This window comes from Curcuma longa, chromosome 14, assembly GCF_044706935.1.
Source record: "Curcuma longa cultivar G26 ecotype Majalengka, Jawa Barat chromosome 14, ITB_CL_G26_1.1, whole genome shotgun sequence".
In the NCBI taxonomy this organism is placed as follows: Eukaryota; Viridiplantae; Streptophyta; class Magnoliopsida; order Zingiberales; family Zingiberaceae; genus Curcuma; species Curcuma longa.
In genome coordinates, this window is record NC_133874.1 from 9,366,363 (window position 1) to 9,387,919 (window position 21,557).

General features: G+C 34.9%; 1 protein-coding gene across 1 annotated transcript; it reads left to right on the forward strand.

Moving 5' to 3' along the window:
• Positions 1–431: 431 nt before the first annotated feature.
• Positions 432–20,989, forward strand: LOC141844865 (uncharacterized). The gene is made up of 17 exons (XM_074732842.1): positions 432–1,855; positions 4,529–4,614; positions 4,706–5,083; positions 9,868–9,951; positions 10,024–10,467; positions 13,092–13,155; positions 16,607–16,817; positions 17,170–17,276; positions 17,371–17,580; positions 17,697–17,950; positions 18,032–18,250; positions 18,316–18,537; positions 18,633–18,686; positions 18,850–18,915; positions 19,005–19,142; positions 19,439–19,492; positions 20,831–20,989. The coding sequence occupies exons 1-17, from the start codon at positions 670–672 to the stop codon at positions 20,987–20,989; spliced, it is 3,936 nt and encodes a 1,311-aa protein (XP_074588943.1). The 5' UTR covers positions 432–669.
• Positions 20,990–21,557: the final 568 nt, after the last annotated feature.

Here is a 21,557-nt window from a genome sequence, read left to right on the forward strand (position 1 = left end):
ATACTCTTTTTATTTTTGCCCAATCGATTTATTTGAAAGATACAAGGAGAGCAAATAGGGCTTTTTATAGCTCCTAAAAATTGAAACTTACCAAGATTGGGCCTAATTTAAGATGGGCCTGGAGGAGGCCCACTGCTGGACGTCGTTTTCTTCGGTCCTGTCTGTCTGTCTGTCTCGCTTCCAACGCGCCACGTTGCCACATTGGCGTCGACCGTTGTTTGCATTGGCGTCGGTTTCACTCGATCGTGCCAGCGCCGCTAGCGATTTATTCCCCACCAAGGCAGCCAAGTCATCGGGTGGGTCCCCGCCCGCATATAAAATAAAATAAACACAAACGCAGGATTATTCAAATCAATTGAAAACACACAGCCAAGTGACGACGACGACGATACAATTACAGTCTCTCTCTCTCTCTCTCTCTCTCTCTCTCTCTCTCTCTCTGGGTCTGTTACGGAAGCGAAAAGAAAAAAAAATAATATGAAAAGAAAAATGGTACACGGAACCAGGAACCGGAGCTCGAAACCCTAACCCTAGCTCCCTCCCTCAGCCGTTCTCTCATCTCCCTTCCTCCTCCTCCTCCTCCTCCTCCTCCTCCTCCTCTCTCTCCTCTCCTTTCGTTCCCCGGCGCTTATAATTCCGGGGACGTCGCGCTGATGCCCCCGTGTCGTGATGAAGGGTAAAGACGCTGACGCCCGTTCCGATGCCGCCGAGGAGCCTCCCTCCGTCGGCGCCCTGGCTGCCAGCTTAGATCCTTTTTCCCAGGCGCAGAAGGCGCTCTCTGTTCGATGCCCCTTCGACGGTGAGGAGTCTGCGCTTAGGGTTCCGACGCTCCCTTCGCGTTTGGCGTCTTTTCTCGCGCGCGCCTCCGAGGGCCACAAGAAGCAGAAAAAGGCCGCGGGGGAGAACGCTGAGAAGCCGTCGACGCCCGGTAAGCCGCTCACTGTGTGGGATGAGACTGAAGAGTACTTCCGGCCGCTCACTCTGTCTGACGTCGACTTATTGGTTCCGACACTTGGGTTGGGTCCTGGTTCAGTAGCTTCTTGTCTGACCATTCCAGTTCTTGGAAATTGGGCGGAGCTTAGCGAGAAAGTTGGGGAATTGGACGCTTCTGCCCCTCCGTTGGGTTTCATTTCTTTGCCAGGGAAAGAGCAAGAACACTCAGAACTTCAACCGATGGAGACAGAGAAAGTTCACGCACAGGAGAATGTGGCTCTTGTGGAAGCAGATGGGAGAGCGGTTCCCGGAGACGATGCATTATTAATTGAAGGAGAAGAAAACGATGATACTTCGTCTTTGCATTGGATTTTGGGTTCTAAGGAACGTCTCAATCTCACGTCTGAACGCCCAAATAAGATTCGGAAGCTTTTGGGTGGAGATGCTGGTTTGGATAGGCTGCTACTGCTTCCTCATTCACATTTAGGAGCTGAAATATGTGATGTCTGTTGCACTGCAGAGAGCAGAGTGAAATCGAACAAATTGCTTCACTGCCATTCTTGCCAGGCTTTGGTGCACCGGAAATGTTATGGGGTAAATGAGGCTTTGGACGGGATATGGATTTGTTCTCGGTGTAAACATTTGGAGAAAGCAAGTAAAGTTATACAGGGAAGGCCATGCTTTCTTTGCCCTAGGGAAGGTGGAGTGATGAAAGAACTAAGAATTGGTCCTTCCCTTTACCCTGGTGATTGTGGTACATTTGTACACTTGTTTTGTGCTTTGTGGACACCAGAAGTGTACGTTGAAGACACCAAAGCTATGCAACTAGTTATGAATGTGGGTGGCATAGATGATAGTCGGAGGAGGTTGGTCTGTAATTTATGCAAGGTGAAGCATGGTGTATGCGTAAGATGCAGCTATGGTAATTCTATTCTTTCATCCCTTGTCGCTCTTTGTTGCTAACATATAGCTTGATTTTATGTTTGTTCCTGTTCAATGTTTAGGCTATGTTTTCTACAAGGGAGGGAATTTGTGAGTAGGAAAATAAAATTTGAGCAAAAGGATATGGAAATTTATCCTTCATTTGTGTTTCCTTGGAGGGAAAAAATCAAGAGAGAGAATTCCTCACCATTTCTTTAGAGGGAAATAAAGGGGGGAGAAATTTACATTTCAATAATTGATTTTGTAAAAACATATAAAAACAAAAAGTTAAACAAAAGTCAATTTTTTAAATTTTTTTTATGCTATTGATTTTTTCATTCGATTTGGATGTAATTCAAATTATTTCAAATTAAGGAAAGAGTTCGCCAACTATTTCCTCCCTTTCATTTCTGCTCAAGGAAGTGGAGGGAAAGAGTATAGGTTCATTTCCCTCAGGTATTTCCACCCAAGGAAACAAGCAACAAGGGCTTGTTCTTAATCTTTCACCATTTCAGATGATGTGCTTGTGCACTTATTTTAGCACATTGCCTGTGATTATGCTTGGTAAATTTGATATGATTTATTATCATTTTCCCTTTTTATTAGTTTCTAAACAAGTTCTAGTATTCATTTTCCCACAATTCTTTTCATTCCATTATTACTGTAGGTTTGTTGAATCGACATTATGGAGTTGCATCAACTGCTATTCACATCAGTGTTTTCCCTCTTATTAGCTTCTAAACAAGTTGTTTTGGTATTCAATTTTCCACAATTGTCTACATTCCATTATGACCAGTGTAGGCTTGTTGAAGCTACATTGTGGAGTTGCAAGTTATTAAGATCTCTCCTGCTATGCCATATATGATGCGGCATTCTATTTATAAGCAGCTGCATCAACTGTACTATCATCGAGGTGGACGTTTCTTTGGACCGATAAATTCCCTGATTTGGCACTTTGCTTATAAATTTAATAGATACAAAGAGAAGATAGGAAGTAGGAGAGGTTTATTTGTTTTCAATCCTGTTGTGTACTAGGGAAGAAAATGAGAACAAAGTTTATTATGCTTTCACTCCTATTGTGTACCAGAAAGGAACAAAAGTGTGAGAGAATGAAAATCTTGTATTGTTAAAATGATTAAAAAACCATTTTAACCATGGCGTGAATCATGCCTTCTGTGAAAAATGGGCAAGTTGGTAATTTCAGTTTCAAAACACTCCCCTTTAATGCATAAGCTGGTAATTTCAGTTTTACATCACTCCCTTACCATCACATCTTCCTAATTTTGGAATATTTGATTGGGATAAGTTTATGGTTTTCATTCCTCCAATTTTTTTCCCCCCTCTCTTAATTTTCTTTCAAGCAAAAAGATTTTATTTTTAAGGCATTTCTCATACTTGCTCTCATAATCTTTCTTTCTTTGCATTTTACTGATGAAAGCATAGCTTATCATTCACTAAAAGCCATGTTGTTAGTGCCTCATTTTAATTTTCTGTTAGATATGTCTGTAGGAGCTAATATGATTTATTACTATTGTGGTCTGCTGGGGCAGATTACTTTAATTTGTTCAGACTCAGCAGGGTCTGACAGATGCTTCCAATACGGTCAGGATGTAAGGAAACTGAAGGACCAAAGTGTATATTTAGCGTGAACCTGTAGCCCCATTATCCAGCATAATTTTTTGAACGCGTACCAATTTGGAACCATGTGAGATTTTTAGACAGCAACATATTTTAAACAACTGCTGTTGGAAACAGATATTGGTAGCATTGAGATGATTATTGTTCATGGCGTCTTATCTTGGTTAGCTTACTTTGTTGGGACAGTTGACTATGTCTTGAGCCACTGAAAAAAAATCCTTTATCTGTACTCTGATACAAATTCTTTGTTGGCTCAGATATGTAGGAGTGCCCATCATTTGTTTAAAATGAAAATTTGAATCCAATTAAATGACATTGAGAGTTGGGTTTGATTTGTTTCTTTTACCAAATTGGTTCATTTGGCTTGATTGAAGCATAACAAAATTTTGGTTTGGTTTAATTGATTGTAAACCAAATTAACCAAAAAATCTTTTTTTTAATATAAAAGAATATATGGATTCATTTCAAATAACACAATGTTGATAGAGTTTATGTTAAAAGTTCACAATATTACAACTTATTTTAGGATATTATTGTGGTTTTTGGAACTCTCATTGACAAAAAGTTGCAATTTATTGAAATTTATGATGTTCAGATGCATCATACTTGTTCAATGCAAACTGAATTTTACCATATTTTTGTTTTTTTTAAAATTTGGTTTATAAAGAGTTGCAATTATTAAGTTTAAAAAAATAAGACTCAGCTGCATATGAAATCAATCTGAACTCGACTGAACTAAATCCATAATTTTGGTATGGTTTCAATTAAGTTTACATGCTAAAGTTTGATTTGTTCTTTTAAATCAATATAAAAAAATGTTTGGTTTCAGTCAATTTTGATTTAGCTCAGGTTGGTTTTGTTCACTCTTAACCAAATGGACACACCTATGGAGATGCATTTTATTTTATAGATGGCATGAATTTTTTTTTTCCAGACAATTAAGATCATCTTGCTAATTATGAGATCTACAAGTTTCTTCGTTCTTCAGTTTTCTTGTTTTTCCTTTATGATAACTTATTCAGGTTTGATGCTTCAGGGACATGTAGAACAGCTTTCCACCCTATGTGTGCTAGGGAATCAAAGAATCAGATGGAGATTTGGGGAAAATTTGAATGTGCTAATGTAAATCTCATTGTCTCTCTTCTTTTCTGTAAACTGCCTTTTGCATTTTATTGATGCCATTCATTACTGACTTTTTCTGCTTGCACCTTAGGTTGAATTGCGAGCTTTTTGCTCAAAACACTCCACTTTCCAGGATGCGATAAGTGTCAAAGACCCTAATAACCTCTTGATGGCTATTGATGACCATTCCATGACAGACAAGCCTTCTACCCTTATCCCCAGTGCTAAAATATTACCAAAATTCCAATTTACTCGCAAGAATAGAGATAAAAAGACCATGAAAAATGAAACCACAAAGTTTACTTCTGAGAAAATAGACCAGGTAGAACCTGGTGACCAAGATGCTGTGGGAAGTAAGCTTAATCCTGAAAGTCAAGCAGGTCCTACTACAGAGATGGGTTCTGTTGGGGCTATTGACAGTGAAACTATTAAGCGAAGTATTCCTGATGTCCCTGCAATACTTCGAGAGGTAGTAATTCTCCAACTTACAACCATTGTCAGGTTGCTGATACTGGTTAAGTTTGTCTCTTCATTGGTATAGATCTGATTTGGGTGGCATTTTTGGTCTCCTTGTTTCCCAAATTTTTTTAGTTATTTGTATTTTGCTGGATTTTTGTCTTGTTTTGGTGAGATGTTGACTTTATTTTTTGGTTTTCTTTTTGAACTTCCCAAAATTGATGTGACTTTGCTATTTTAGCATTATATGTGATATATAATCAACTATGAAATGTTTTGAAAATATGGTGTAAATTGATTAACCTGAGCAACTCAAGAAAACTCTAAAACCAAACTTGTTTGTATGCTGACCTAGTAATCCCTGATTCTTAATCTTAGAGATTTTGACCAACCTAGCTTGTTTCTGACACCTAGTTACTTAACTTGTTGCATAACTTTTCCTAACAATTGTGGTTGTCAAAGTTGCAATATGGATCTTAGGATCTTTTGATCATATAGCCTAAATTAGGCTAAACGATCAAAACCCATTATAGGACCTTAATTGTGGAATCTCAGAAACCTACAATGTGGTCCTTTGTATCCGCATCATTGTTGGATAGGACCTTAATCGTACCAACTGTGATGTAGTGAAATATATTTAGCATTTCAAAGTTTGACATTTGCTAAAGTAGGCCATAATTTTCATATAAAAGTACCATCTAAAAGAATCAATTACATAAGAACTTTAACACTCAAGTATTTGGTTGCCATCATCTAGGTTATAGATGTTACTCAATTTGTTGCATAAAGATCTAAAATTAGCTTTTGGAGGATTATTCTTTCTCATAATCATTGCAGAAAAGAATTACGATATATATAGACAATGAAAATGCCTCTATTTGAAAAAAGGAACCAAATAATTTAGAATATCTACTTTTAAAAAATAGAAACAAAAATGGCTACTATCATACAAATCAAGTTTCTCCTAAATAAAATGATTTGGAATATGCCCCTCTGAATATAATGATTCTGAATATCATCCACATGGAATGATTCACAATATCTTTTATACTGACTATTCCAAAAATGATGTGGATTTCTAGACTCCCCCAGAACATGTAGTATATATGATGATCATTTTGAGCTTGCTCACTAATTCTTTAAAATTTAATTTATAAAGCTTTTTTGCTAGAATGCCATCTATTTGCTCCCTTACACTCTTATTATCTATTTTCTCCTTGATGAAATGATAGTCAACATGTTTGGTCATGATGAATAAGATTATGGTATAATTGCCTTGTTTCTTTTTTTGTAATATAGATTCATAGGAGAGCTGCTAGGGATTTTTAATCATTTAGAAGCCTCCCTAGTAATATATGGTGAGCTAATGATGCTTAAAATTTTTTTTGTCTTGCGCCTTCAATTATATGTTGTTGTTTCTTTGTCACAAGATTTCCCCAATAATAGATACAACAACAACAATCAAGCCTTATCCCACTAGATGTGGTCCACTATATGGATCCTTCTATGCTATTGAGTTTTATCCTTTACTATATCGTTGCTAATCAAGTTTTTTTTGTCTTCCTCTTTCTTATTTAATTTGCGTATTTGACATAGTTTCACATTGCCTAACTAAGACATTTATTGGTTGTCTATATATATATCCATATCATCTTAAATATGTCTCTCGGAATTTTCCTTTAATATGTGCAACGAAACTTTCACTCTAATATTCTCATTTTTTATCTTGTTCATTCTCGTATATCCTCACATCCACCTTAACGCCCTAATTTCTACGATTTTCATCTTTTGCTCGTAGCTCAAGTCATATCCCAACATGCAGTTTTATATAACATAATAGGTTTAACTATCGTTTTGTATAACTTTTCTTTAAATTTTAGAGGCACTTTACGATCACAAAGAAAATTTGACAATCTCCTACATTTCAGCAATTCTACTTGTATTCTATATAAGACATCTCTCAATCCCTCCATCCTTTTGTAAAAATAATCTTAAATATTTAAAGCTCTCAATTACAGACAACTCGTCATCTCTTATCTTAATAATTGTCTTGTTACGTCTAATATTGTTAAACTTAAATTCTATACATTTTGTCTTTACTTTACTAAGTTTAAAACCTTTCACTCTTAGTGTTTCCAAAATTCGAGTTTAACATTTTGTAACGATCCGGCCCGTCTGTCCGTGGGAATTCTACTTATTCTGATCCCTATTTTTCTGTGGGTCATGGGCCGTCGACCATCGACCGTGCCGTTACCTATTAGGACTTTCCACCCCTGCCCAGTGGATTTTTGTCTTTCCCAGATTCGAACTCTAGACCTGCAGGCTAAAGTACTAAAGTTCATTGAATCTGGTAACCAAGTGAGACACTGGGCAGGGGTAGAAGTCCTAGTAGGTAACGGCACGGTCGATGGTCGACGGCCCATGACCCACAGAAAAATAGGGGTCGGGATAAGTAGAATTTCCACGGGCGGACGGGCCGGGTCATTACACATTTATTCTCACGCGTTTCATTTAACAAAACAATATTATCTATAAACAACATGCACCAAGGTAATGTGTTTTGGATGTGTCTAGTGAATTTATTCATAATTAGTATAAAAAAATAGGGACTTATAGCTTATCATTGATGTAACTTTATCTTTATAGGAAATATTTTGATTAATCCGCTTGGAATCTTTACACTCGTCATTACATCATCATATATATTCTTAATTATTTCAATATATGTTACGCTAACACCTTTCTTTTTTAGAATTCTCCACATACTTTCCTTTGAGATTTTGTTATAAGTTTTTTCTAAGTCGTCGAATACTGTGTAAGTATTGTTTTAGTTTCCGATATTTTTCAATTAGTTGTTTGAGAAGATGCATTTTTTTATTTTTAATATCAGGTTAAATAACTTAGTAAACCATTCAATACCTTACTTCTCTGGGCAATTCCATATCTCTATCGTAATATCATTTGCCCAACTAATTTTCCATTTTGCATTCCATTTAAAACCTAAAAGTTTGAATTTATGATGAAAGTTTAAATTTCTATACTCTTTTGACCTATTTAAATTGGATGTGCGGATATATGAGGATGAATATGATACAAAAATGAAATATTAGAGATAAAGTTTGGTCGCACTGTAAAGCCTTGTAATTTAGGAGATATCTTCTAATAAGGAACAAACCTTGATATAGAATGCTGGGTGCAAGATCTAATTTCTTTACTAAAACTGTAGGTAGGTCTAGACCTAGGTTTTCACTTTGTTGCTCAACATCATGCTTAATTGGTTTGCTACACAGCTTGGCATCTGAGTTTGAACTCGTGATAGACTTTTGACTTTGTTGAGCTTCTGGTTTGCCACCACTTTGTGAATTTCAGCATATTTTTGTTTCTCATTCAAAGAGTTCACAATAGGGATAATGGCGACGGTAAAAAGGGGGGGAGTGAACAAGTGGTAAGTTCAAGTTTTGGAGTATTCTAGGATTTTTCACCCAAAGTCTCCTCTTGGAGAGGAGGAATGGAAAACTACGGTTGGGACTAGAGAGAGAAAGCCTCCATGAACCCAAATATGACTGACGCATGGAAACCCATATTGAGTTGGTGAATACCCAAATAGCACCCACTTGGTTGATTTGGATAAGTGGTTTTTAGGTTGGATATGTATAAAAACAGTGCATCTAAAGGTCCAAAGTGGAAGATCGGAGGTAGATGGAATAGGGGTTTACAAAGCCTATGCCTTTGTAAATATGGCCACTTGGCAGATTTTCAAGGGGACACTATGGCAACCACATATAGCATTGTATGACATATGCAGTTCGCATGCATAGGTAACAAGCCTTATTTAATCCATTAAAACCAATTCAAACTCAACCACATTCACGCAACCTTAAGTTAGAATTTAATAACTTGTAAAGTACTTAAGTTAGACACTTATCTTACAAGTGGTAAATACTTTAGATACTACTACTGGTTGCATATGCCTCCACATATATCACATGAGTTCAGACATAATGCAACCTGTTTATGTTGAAATTTTGAGACAAATTTGGATATGTTTATAAAAGAAGTGATTAGGAAACCAAACTTGACAACTTTTGAGGGCATTCTATTATGAGATAGGTAGCTATTAGAATGCATTCACCCCAAGGATATTCTAGAACTTCGTAGTTAACCGTTAAAGCTTGCGGTTTTTCCTTATGCACTGAATCTTATAATCTGTTGCTGTTCTTAGATAGGCTCTCAAACCTATCAACCTTGTGAAGAAAAGTTTTTTTCTTGAATTGTGAAAACTGAAAACTGTGATAGAGATAAACATGACAAAGGAGTTTGAAGGCAATGGACCAGAAGCTTCCTGGGTGTGACCAGTTAGCTTGTCATTGTGTATTGTAGGTTGTCTAATGCAATTCAAGTTCACCTTCCAAGAAACATTATTTTTTTTCATGCCATGACTTACTCTGGCACCATGTCCAAGTCAGAACAGTCATTTGTTCTTTCCAAAATGGCACATGGACAATGCCTTGCATACAAACATCTTCCATGTGAGATTGAGATGATGCATTATGTTGTAACATTGCTGTTAGTATACAATTGTAACTGTTTTCTTGTTCACAATTGTAACTGTGAAAGCAATATGCAAGCTTCTATCAAATTAGTTAGGAACCTGTGTATAATGATTAGACCAGAATTCAAGATTTCTTTGCATTATGGGAGGCAGGGGTGGTAAAAAAACATGGGATCTAAAATCATTCTTCTTAATTTTGCAATCTCCATCGAATTATATAATATATTACTCTTTTCTATTTACAGCTAATTGTTCTAGGCAAAATCAGTGCTGAAAATGTTGCATCAGAGATGGGCATCTCATTAGGTTCCTTGCAAGCAGCACTTGTTGTATGTAGACAATTATTTTTTTTAATCTCTTTTTGTAGTACTTCTTTGATAGAGAGAATTTATGTATGGCAGGGGGAAACAACATCCTTTTCACCTGGTTTAAAGTTGAAAATTATCAAATGGCTTCAGAATTCTATACATGTCTCTGCTTTGCAACCGTCAAAACTCAGAAATAGCCTTGTAGCATCATCTGAGTATAAAGTCACAAAGGTTGATAGCTTAAATGCTGTTAAAGAGAAGGATTATGAAAACAGATTAGCTGGTGATAAAGTCCGAAGTATTGAGTTGTCAGATGCTGTTCTTGTTAAGTCACTACCACCACGGAGAAGAACAAAAAGCCAGATGATGATAAAGAATAGTGATAAGTTATTATGCTCACCCCTACTCCCTTCCATTTTGGAAAATAGTAATGGGAATATAGATGATGTTCCCCTTGTCATCAGCGAAGACATCAGTGAAAAGAAATCTTCTAATCCAATTGAGGGCATGCCAAATGACCAAAACCTTTCAGAGATGGTAATTATTCTATTAAAGAGTTGCAATATTTTCTATTTTTTCTAGAATGACTTGACCATTAATTCTTGTTTAACAAATGCATTTTTTGTGCGATCCTATGTGGCCTACTTTGTCTAGGCGATGGTCACACTCAATCCTTGCTTTTCTATGAGGTGTTAAACATTTGTACTAGTGGTGTGGTTTTAAATTGGCTCAATTATGATTTTGTGATTTCTACGTATTTACTTTTTGACATGTTGCAGAAGGACCCAAATCAACACTGTCATTTTAGAAACCAAATCAAAGGGTTTGGTTTAATTTTGTAACACACCTTATTGTTGCTGTTGATATACTAATACTAGTGGAGCTGTTGCTTCTGAATACCATTAGCATATGAGGTTTTATGTTTGTAGGTCACTGCATGCCTGTTTAAACCACTATACAATAATTAGTAAGGCTTTGGTGATGCAAACTGAGATTTAAATCAATTACTGTACTTTTGTGTATGTCGAATCTGGAAAAGATGCATATATCAATTGAACTATTTATGAAATATTGATGCTTAATAGCCATGTATTTGATGGTTTGATATGTTGAAATGAAGAAAAGCTTAGATTATGCAAAATAATGACTTATTGGCTAGTCAGTATTCAGTTTTCTCCTTCGCTGTTATCCTAACACGATCACTTTGTTTGGAGTAAAATCTGGGGTTTTTGGTTGCTAACGAGTTTATTAATTGCCTTGCATTCTCGAGGATGGTACACATGGATGTCTGTCGAATAATTTTGATTTCTAATCCTATTGGAGTAAAATAGTAGCTCAGTCTTTTTTATGATTACCATACACTAATTATTTTATGCTTCTTTTACTCAAAAGGGAGGTAGTACTTTTATATGCTTAACACTAGCAACTATTGGAATATGCCAAAATGTAGTAACAAATAGGAGACAGTGCTTTTTATGACTTTATGATTAATATACCTTTTTTTTTCTGACTCCTTGACCAAATGCTTAAAACAAGGTTTAAAATCTCGACTCGTGTCGATTTCGGTCTTGGATCGGAACGATACAATTTTGGTATTGTATCGTGCCATGTCGATATAGCTTCGGTATTTTTTAAATTTTAAATATAAATATATATTAATTTTATTGATATTTGATTATTAAATATGTTTTATATTTTGAAATGTTGAATTTATATTTCAATATTTTCTCATAAGATAATGCTTATTAAATTGGTATAAAAATTATTAAAAAAAATAATTTTAAAATTCAAAATTAAATTTAAAATTGTAAAATCATTTGAAAGGTTAAAAATAATTATAAAATTATTTGAAAATCTTAAATTATTTTTTTGAATGTATTTGTAAATTTTTAATTTCAAAAAATTTATTTGAAATGTTTAAGAATTATATTTTCTTTAAAATTTTAGATTATTTTAAATTTATATTTAATTTTAAAATTATTTTTTAAAATTAAATTGTTTTATAAAATATTTTATTAATTTTTAAAATTATTTAATTTTTTGTAATATTTTGTAACTATTAATAATAGTTTATTTAAAAAATAAAAAATTAACTAAACAAAAAAAATTGCGGCTGTAATAACTCGTGGAGGTCTGTCGCTAGCACCACAACCCTTGTGGAGGGTTTTAGGAATATATAAAATTTTATTAGAATTTTAAATAAATTTTTATATATTTTAATGAAATAATTTGTTTAGAATTTTAGGAAATATGTTTGATTATTTATTTAGATTAGGGGTTGATTGGATTCATTAAAAAATAATAATAAATAAATAAAAAATTATTAGGATTTAAATAAAATATATAATTAATCAGATAATTTTATTAGGTTTAATTAAGCCTTTAATTGAGTTAATGAAAGTTCCGTTTTAATTAAAAAAATTTAATTTTTTTCTGATACGCGTGCGACCTTGGCACGCACTGAGGTGTCGCGTGATTTGGCGGTCGCTCCAGAGGGGTCGTGCGACCCCTCAGGCGCGGCTGCGGGGCCGCGCTATCCCTTCGGGAGTGGTCATGGGGTCTCATGACCCCTCTGGCATTGCCGCTGGGGTCTCGCAACCCCTCCGGCGCTGCCGTTGGGGTCGCGCGACCACTCCGGCGATCCCTCCTACGGCTAGGTCTGGTGCTGGGTCGTGCCAGTGTCGATCAGCGGGCGGAACGAAATGTTTTGTCCGTTTCGACCGGCTCGACACGAAATTTAAATCCCTGGCTTAAAATCTTAGATCTGAGTAACTACTCTAAAGGGTAACAAGAAGTGGGCAGTACATTTTTGCTTTCCATTGATTTGCTAGAAACATTTTGTAATCAAAAGATAATGTTTTGTAGAATTGTATATCATGTCCATGTAATGTGGCTTTGCTTTTGACCTGCATCAAGATTTTATCCTGTTTAATATTCAAATTCATTCTAGTAGTGGACACTTTTTCAAAATACTAGATGACGGAAATAGTAGCCTCTATTTTTTGTGACCATATTTCAACTTCAAATATGCTTACTCAAATTCTTTTAACATTTGGTGAGTGATGCTAATTTTTCTTTATGCATTAAAATTAACTTAGTTTCTCTTTCTTAATGAGTTATTTATGACTAGATTCAAGGTCTTATCTCATACTTCCTAGCAGATTACTGAAGACACTTTTAAGAATGAAGATTCTAATGCTTTTTACCCAGCTTACGGGAATGAAGGTAGGTTATTTCTGGTAATTTTTTTATCCCTGAAGTCTCTTTGTTGTGTTCTTTTATTTCATGGCTCATGGTTGAATATGATATATTGAAAGAAATTATGTTGAGGCATGATTATAGTTGTGTTGTTTGTACTTTTGTGTTTTTTTGTTCATCTTTAAACCTCACTGGACACAATTGACATAGTATACACTCGATACCAACATTGCAGCAGATGTGGTTTCGAAATTTGTTTCGATCCTTTGGGATAAGAGTCACCTGAGTTATAGCAATTATGTATTATGGGTTTGGTTGCACGTTAGGTATTTTATTCTTCGAGTATGTGCTAAAATTTTATACATGGTGTGATGTTCTCCCCTAGGCAATACAATAAATATGATATTTTCTCTCCCAACAAGGATTTTTTCTCTAAAGTATAAACAAGGATTTTCTCTCTAAAGTACAAACAAATCTTTTACTCTTTCAATAGGGTGTCAAAGTAAGTCCATCTCTTGTGATGTTGGGAAAAGATCACAGATACAATGTTGAATTTGATTTTCTTAAAAGGGTAAAGAAGTTGGTTAGAACATATTATTTTTGGCAAAAGAGGAAGATCATTTTTTTCCTTAGGATCGTGTTGATGTGTGTTGCAATAACACGCGGTACGCCTTGGCACGTTGCAATACACACTAAGATGAATTATATTAAGTTGGGATAAGACTAATGACAAAGACTACTAACTTCATTTCCTTCTTTCCTCTACCGCCCATTTGTCACTAACACCATGCATCAATATTTTAGCATGGTGCGGAATCATATTTTCCAATAAAAAATGGAAATTCAAATATAACATGAGATTTTGAACCTACGCTATTCTAGTATCCTCATTGTCTTGTGTAAATAGTATAACTTTACTTGCCTCTTTGGCCACAAGACATGCATACCCTACTGGGTGTTTGTCCAGGTGGCTATCCCAATCACTAATCCCAGGTGGAGGAGAACAAGAAGGCAAAGGAGGAGAAAAGGAGTTGCATACCTCATTGAAGCTTTACCACATCGGGACTACGTTAACAAAGACTCATAGCATCAGGACTGTCACTGAAGACTTCAGGATTCCTCATAAAAAACTCACAGTGTTGGGACTATGTCGTCGACGACTTGCTGTGTTGGGACTACCTTGCTGAAACCCTAGCCTTCATCACCCATAGAGGAATGGAGGTCTTTGTCAGTTGCCTTCACCACTCATGGCAGTGGAAATCATCGTTTAGGGAGCCATTGAGGAATGAAGAGAGTATTGTGTCTCGAGTGTTTTCCCATGTAGTAAGTGGGTAGAACACAAATTTTGTCAAAAACTGTGGATAATATCAAACTTTATTACTCAAATCTTTATTTTGATATTAATTTCTCTTCTCAAGAGTACATAGGTTTAAAATCTTAAGCCGTGTTGAAGTTTCGGTCTTTGACTGGAATGATACTATTTCGGTATCGTATCAATGTTTCGATGCCTAGTGCCGGTAATTGATTATAATTGAAGAAGGAAGGAGATGAAGCATAGGAAGGAGTCTATGCCAAGCAAGTTTTAAATCTTGTACCATACAAGGCGAAATGGTAGAAACATATCATTTTAGTAAATTACCAAAACTCGATATCACTCAACACATCCTTTGCTTGATCTCCTTCAACTTTCAATCTGTCACTCATACCCTGCATTAGAGAGTTAGCACGATACTAGAACAATATCTTTCCAATCAAAGTCTGAAACTAGACACAACTCAAGATTTTGAACCTTGGTGTCGAGTGGTATCGAGTTTCTGTGATTTATTGGAATGATATGTTTCGACCATTTTACTCGACATAGTACGAGATTGCAAACCATGACCACAACCCTAACTTTCTCATTCCTTTGTGACCTCACATGTCACTTTAGCTTCCCAAATTTTTGAATTTTGTAGTGATTTCAGTAGTTTAAGGAGGGATTTAAGAGGGATTATATTAATCCTTTTGAAGATTATTATAAACTTCAATTTTGAGAATTGCATCTTGAAATTTTCTTGGTCACGGTGGTTATATATTGTCCTTGTCATCTTAGCAGAATACATTTCCAATTTTATTTTGTCCTTTTTGTTTTATTTTTTGTGTTTTATGCAATAGGTTAGACATGAGTAGTATCAATTCTTGAGTTCTAGTGGAGTTCTTCAGGTTATTCGTTTACAATTTCTGCATGGGTTAAAGTTTTAATTCTGAGCTGGGTATCTGTTCCCAACCAAAATTAATTTGTTTTGGTGCTGTTTAGACATGCTGACAGTGGTGCTGATCAACACCAAAGAAGAACAACTACCTTTGGCTCCCCTTTCACTGCCGGACCCTAGCAGCATGAGAAGGGGGGGGAGGGGGAGAGGAGGGAACCTGGAATTTTGCCATAGTTGTTGCCATTGAAATCACATTTGAAATCCTTGCTAGATGCTATTCATTGAAGAGCCCAGACATGCATTTCTGTGCCAGAGCAGAATGAGATGTCTTACCTGATACAGGCGAGAGAGTGTATGATATTTAAAATCATGATTATGTGTCATGGTTTTATCCTACATGGGGTATTTGCTCTTTGGGTATTATTTTAAGGTCTTACATATATGTTGTAGTAGTTCCCTCTTGGACATCACAACACAAAACACAACACAGTATCTTCTCTTAATTCTCTATGTAGAATAATATATTGAATATGCGGATTGCATTTAGAGTATGCAAAGCAATATCGATGTAGGTAGGCAAATATGAGAGCTGGTTGGAGCTGGTCCAGTTGGATCTGCATTTGAGTCAATATACGAGTCCAATAAAGTTGATTCTCTAATCTAGTCAAATAAGAGATTCTTTGGCCATACCATCCTTTAGACTAATTCAATAAGAATGAGAGGAATGTGATGATAAGAATTTAGAGTATGACGATGTTTTGTTACATACATTTATTGTAAAGAGGAGCAGCACTCGTGAAGGTCTTTGTATGACCAACTTGTATTTTGATTATTGTTAGAAACTTTCAGTGTTTGGTAAATGCATTTTTTATATATTAGTGTATAAAAATATATATGCTGCTTTGGTTTATATTTGATATATTATGTGATAGATGTAAAATTTCTTACATATTCACACATGTCCAGGTTTAATTTGAATGTGGTTGTCACTCTAATTAATTTATCATGTTAATATGTATTACGTATTTTACCTATATGCCTTATAGTATGGCTCAGTTTAGCATAAACATTTTGTTAAAGTTTAGTTCAAAAGCTTATGCCATCTATTATGGAAAATATTAATAGTTGCATGCTAAAATCTGAACAGAAATATCCTCGCAGTTGACTTTTCAAATTCTTTTTGTTAAGGACAACTTATAAAGTACAAAGAGCCAGATTGTTCAGACATGAAATTTTATATTATGCAACATACTGAATTTCTGACTGTATATCATCATCACCAACAGGAAACCCAGTAAAAGTAGATTCCAATAATTTGTCCTATGGAGAGTGCAAGTCGGATGATGTTGAAGTGAAAGTAATTGGTCTTCATAGCAGTGACAAACAAGCTGAGGATGCTAATGCCATCTGTGAAAATAAGACACAACAGGAGTATAGTTCTTCAAAAGAGTTTAATAATGAAGTTGATGCAGCACTTTCTTATAAATTTTATTTCGAGTAAGTATTTTTTTATGTTTTTTTTATAACCCAAAACCTGTTTCCTGCAGGATATTTATTTTATGTTTCTTCAATCATTCATGAATTTGTTTTTTTCCTGTCTTTGTTAAGTTGAACAAATCTTTTTTAAACCAACAGGCTAATAATTAGTATATTTGTATTTTAAACTTTTAATTTATTCTGCACGAAGCTCTCGCCATGCGGGGTCCGGGGAAAAAACCAGCCTTACCTTGCCTTTGGCAAGAGGCTGTTTAATGAACCCGTGACCTCTAGGTCACATGTGACCTCTAGGTCACATGGTTAAATTTAAATTAAACTTTTAATTTATTCAAGCTTATTAATTTTTGTGTAGAAATGGAGCACTTGGTTCTATTTTGGATATCCATCCTTTGATCAATGTGAAGTTGTTGCATAAGCAGAACTTATTCAAGAAAACTCCAAGAGATCCAACATATGATGGTAAATTCTATGTCAACAAGATGGTTTAACAAGACCTATTCCTTTATGTTATACCAATATATGTTGTTGAACACATTTTTGTCTACCGATACAGTGAATTCATGTCCTCAGTGCATCAAACAAGGCTTGCCTTGTTCTTGCACGGATACAAAATGTTCGTTGGGTGGAGCAAAGATTGATCAAATTTCTAAAGTTAAGAATGTGGGTCTCTTGGAACTTTCCCCTGAGGATGAAGTGGAGGGAGAAATAATTTACGCACAATCTAAGCTGCTTGATATTGCCATGACAATCAAGCATAAATATGGTGAAGCAGCTTTTTTCCCCCTAAACCTGCCTTATAGAAGTTAAAATAGTATTGGTGATTGGCCATTAATTTATTTGATATTGTATACATTCTGAATTTTCTTTTGTACCATGCAGATGACTTATTGTGGAGGATAGTTAAAAACCTTCCTCATGAGCTAAGTGAATCAAGTAAACGAAAATGGGACCTAATCCTTGTTAATCAGTTTTTTCGTGAAGTTAGAGAAGCAAAAAAGCGAGGGAGAAAAGAGAAAAAGTATAAAGAAGCTCAGGCTGTACTTGCTGCTGCTGCTGAAGCAGCAGCCATTTCATCAAGAAACTCATCATTAAGGAAAGACACCAATGATGAGATCATGGCAGCTGCTCAAGAGGTGAAATTTTAACTCTATTATTGCATTATTTTTCATGCATATGATCTTGTTCCTTCAATCTCCTTGTTTCCTTGTTTATAGGCTTCTGCAAAATTAAAAGCTGCAACTGGGGGAGCTGGGTTACCATCAGTGCGTCGGCCAAAGGAGGCATTGAGATCATCTGTTTCAAAATTAACCTCAGATAAGCAGTCTATGATTTTCCAGATGCCTGAATTTTTGAAAGACAATGTATTGTCTTGCGAAATATGCATGCGAACTGAGACAATACTGAACCGTATCTTTGTCTGTTCAAGCTGCAAGGTAAATTGCATCTCTACTTTTGAGAACATTCAATATCATATTATTAAAACTGGTACATCTTGCAGGTTCCTGTTCATTTAGACTGCTATCGAAGGATATCTGAAATTCCTGTTGGTCCATGGAAATGTGAGCGGTGTGAGGAAATGCCACTGTTATCTACCAGCCCTAAAAATGGAGCTAATGCCAATGATAGATATGCTACAGGTCAGTGTGGCATATGTGGCACTGTAAGTGGTGCTATGAGAAAGTCAGCAGATGGACAGTGGGTTCATTCCTTCTGTGCAGAGGTGATAACTTATCCTTTTATAATAATTAATATTGTAATAGTTCTTTTTGGTTTATTTGTATTACCTTGTCTAATGTAAGGAATTGTATTCTTTAGTGGTTGTTGGAGACAAGTTTTAGGAGAGGGCAAGAAGACCCAATACAAGGCTTGGTAATCTTTCGTTGCTATAATATAGATGTTAACATGTTCATTTTATCTTAAATTCATTTTGCATCAAACTAATTTTAGCATATGATTCCCATATCACCTTAATGTTTTTTTAGCCTATTGCTTGTCATAAGTAGAATATATCTTTAACATTTGTTGTTTGCAGGAAACTATTTCCAAGGGGAAGGACAATTGCTCTATATGTCATCTCAATATTGGTGCATGCCTAATGGTCCGTCTTTTTCTGTGGTATAATGGACCATCTTAGAGGTCTAAAAAGTACAACCATTTGTTGACTATGTTTCTGCCTTCCTAATGCAGTGCAGCTATGGAAATTGTAAGAGTCATTTTCATCCTTTTTGTGCTAGTAATGCTGGGTTTTACATGAATGCCAAGGTTAGTGGCAGCACCACACAGCACAAGGCCTATTGTGGCAAACATAGTGTAGAACAGAGAGAGGTAATATAATTCTTCATAGTATTTGGTCCATGTCTTTCTTTAACTTGAATATTTTTTTTTCTTCTTATTTCCTATTAATATAATTTTCATAAAAATGTTCAATAATTAAAATCATAAGGTATGGATAAGTCCCTTAATTCATTTGTGAAACCTAGTATATCAATATATAGAAACAAAAGAAAATATAAGAAACCCTGAGAAATGCATAATTTTCCTTTATAAATATCTCTTGTTCATTGTATTCACCTTAAACCATATTTGTTGTTGTATCTCAATGCAGTTTGGTTGTGTTACAGGCAGACAACCGGCAATGTGGAATTGAGGATCTTAAGAGCTTAAAACGAATAAGGGTGAGTCTGTTCTTGGTCTTCAAGTTGCAGCTAAAGAGTTCTTTTTTATTGCTTTTAATACATAGTCAAAGATCCATATTACTCTTAGTTTTAATGCTTCAGTTCCATCTATCTTGAAATGTTTCCTGGACAATTTATAGGTTTTAGTTTCTCAGAGACCATCTAATGGTTTTGAACGTCTCTTTGAATATTTATTTGACAAATCCCAATCTTTATTCAAATTTAATTGTTGACTGAAGGCAGTAGAAGCTGCAAAGCGCCACAAATTCAAACTAAAGACAATACTGTAGAATAATCCTATATTGTAAGATGCAATATTAGTTGCATTTCTAGTTGGGATGCAACCATGTGGTCAAAGTTTTTTCGACTCTTATTCTGACAGAAACCTGGTTGAATTTTATCCTCTAATCTAATCCATGTTTGATTTAGGCTATTCGATTCTGATTCATGTGGTGGTTGTATGAATGCACACTAATTATCTTGCATCAAGTATCTCAATAGTCATTTTAGGCTCCATTTATTTCACCAGAAATATTGTTTGAACATACTGTTTGGATTTTGTAATGTTTGGTACAATAGAAAATCATGATCAACAGAATTTTTTTTCTGGTCAATTGAAAATATAAGTATTTTTCTTTTGAGGAAAATGGCTTTCTGAGAAATACTGAAAAGTCATTTTCCCCAAAATATAGGCATTAGAAAATATGAAAAATAGTTTCTGTTAAACAAATAGAACCTTAGTCTTTCTTTGTTCTTCCTGTAACATGCCTATGGTCTTGACATCTACTTTTATTATTTTTACTAATTCTTTGTATCGTTCATTTACATCTAAGACTACAAGGTATTGATTGTCACTTTTGCAATCTGAAATTTGTTGTGAATATCAGATATACAGACATGTAGGTCATTTTATTTCTTTCTGTCACTTCTAAATTTTGACGGTTCTTTAGTTCTCTTTTACTCTAGTACATCTTCCCTTTAGTTTGATTAACAATGGTATAAAATAAATGGTACCGTTATATATGGTCTTGCTTTCGATGTTACTAATTTGTGGTTTCTAATAAATGAAAGGCAAAGATCATCTGAATTGTCATATTCATGGGGTAACTAAATTCATTCTCAAGATATAATATAGTTCTCTTGAGAACAACTATGCATATATTTACAAAATCTTCTGGGTTCTTTTTAAGAAGACAGAATAAGAGGCTCATAAGCAGCAGTTTTTTAATTTTGATTAAACATGTTCAGCTCTATTCGGCTACATTTCTTAGCTATTTGGCATTGAGTTAAGAAAAAAAATGCTGCATGTGGCTATCCTAATTAAGGTTCTTATGGCAGGTTGAATTGGAAAAAGTACGTCTTCTTTGTGAAAGAATTATAAAAAGAGAAAAGTTAAAGGTACCTATCTCTGTTGATCTCTGTCGTTTGATTTTTGTTTTTGTTGTTTCTCTAAAACATGCTTCTTTTGTTTTTTCTGATTGTCTTTTTTTGCAATAGCAGAATGCATTGTTAGCTTATATCTTTTTATTAAGATGCATTAATGAGAATAACAAAGAATAATGATGGCTTAGGGTCCTCTATTCAATTCATCTTGTTTATTTGGATAGAATGAAAAGGAATAAATTATCAGTTGTTTGTACTTATAGATGGTTGAACTTCCTTTCCCTCCATTTTAATCTTATTTGGGAGGAAATAAAATAGAAGAATTTGATGGAACTAAATCACTTTGCTCACTCTACTTCCTTTCAAAATGGATATTTTTATTTCTTTTAGTTTCATCCAAGCAAACATAGGGCTTTAAATGAGCCGAGCCAAGCTTCAGTTCAAGTTTATTGATTGTTCTTATTGAGCTTATTTGAGTTTGGTTATCAAAAATCTTATCAAGTTCAAGCGAGACTCCAGGCCTTTACTGAGCTCAATTAGAGATATTATTGTTCTTATAATTTAGTTAAAATATTAACCAAGTAACTGAAACATATTATTTTTTTTAAATTTCAACATGTTACATGCTTATACATTTGAATAAAAAATTTTAAAGAAATAAGATAATAATCATGATTCAGAC

Coding starts and splice junctions, on each gene's coding strand:
- LOC141844865 (XM_074732842.1), top strand. CDS start 670: ATGAAGGGTAAAGACGCTGACGCCCGTTCCGATGCCGCCGAGGAGCCT. Junction 5,084..9,867: donor TCCCTGCAATACTTCGAGAG/GTAGTAATTCTC, acceptor TTCTATTTACAG/CTAATTGTTCTAGGCAAAAT. Junction 18,538..18,632: donor TTCATTCCTTCTGTGCAGAG/GTGATAACTTAT, acceptor TGTATTCTTTAG/TGGTTGTTGGAGACAAGTTT.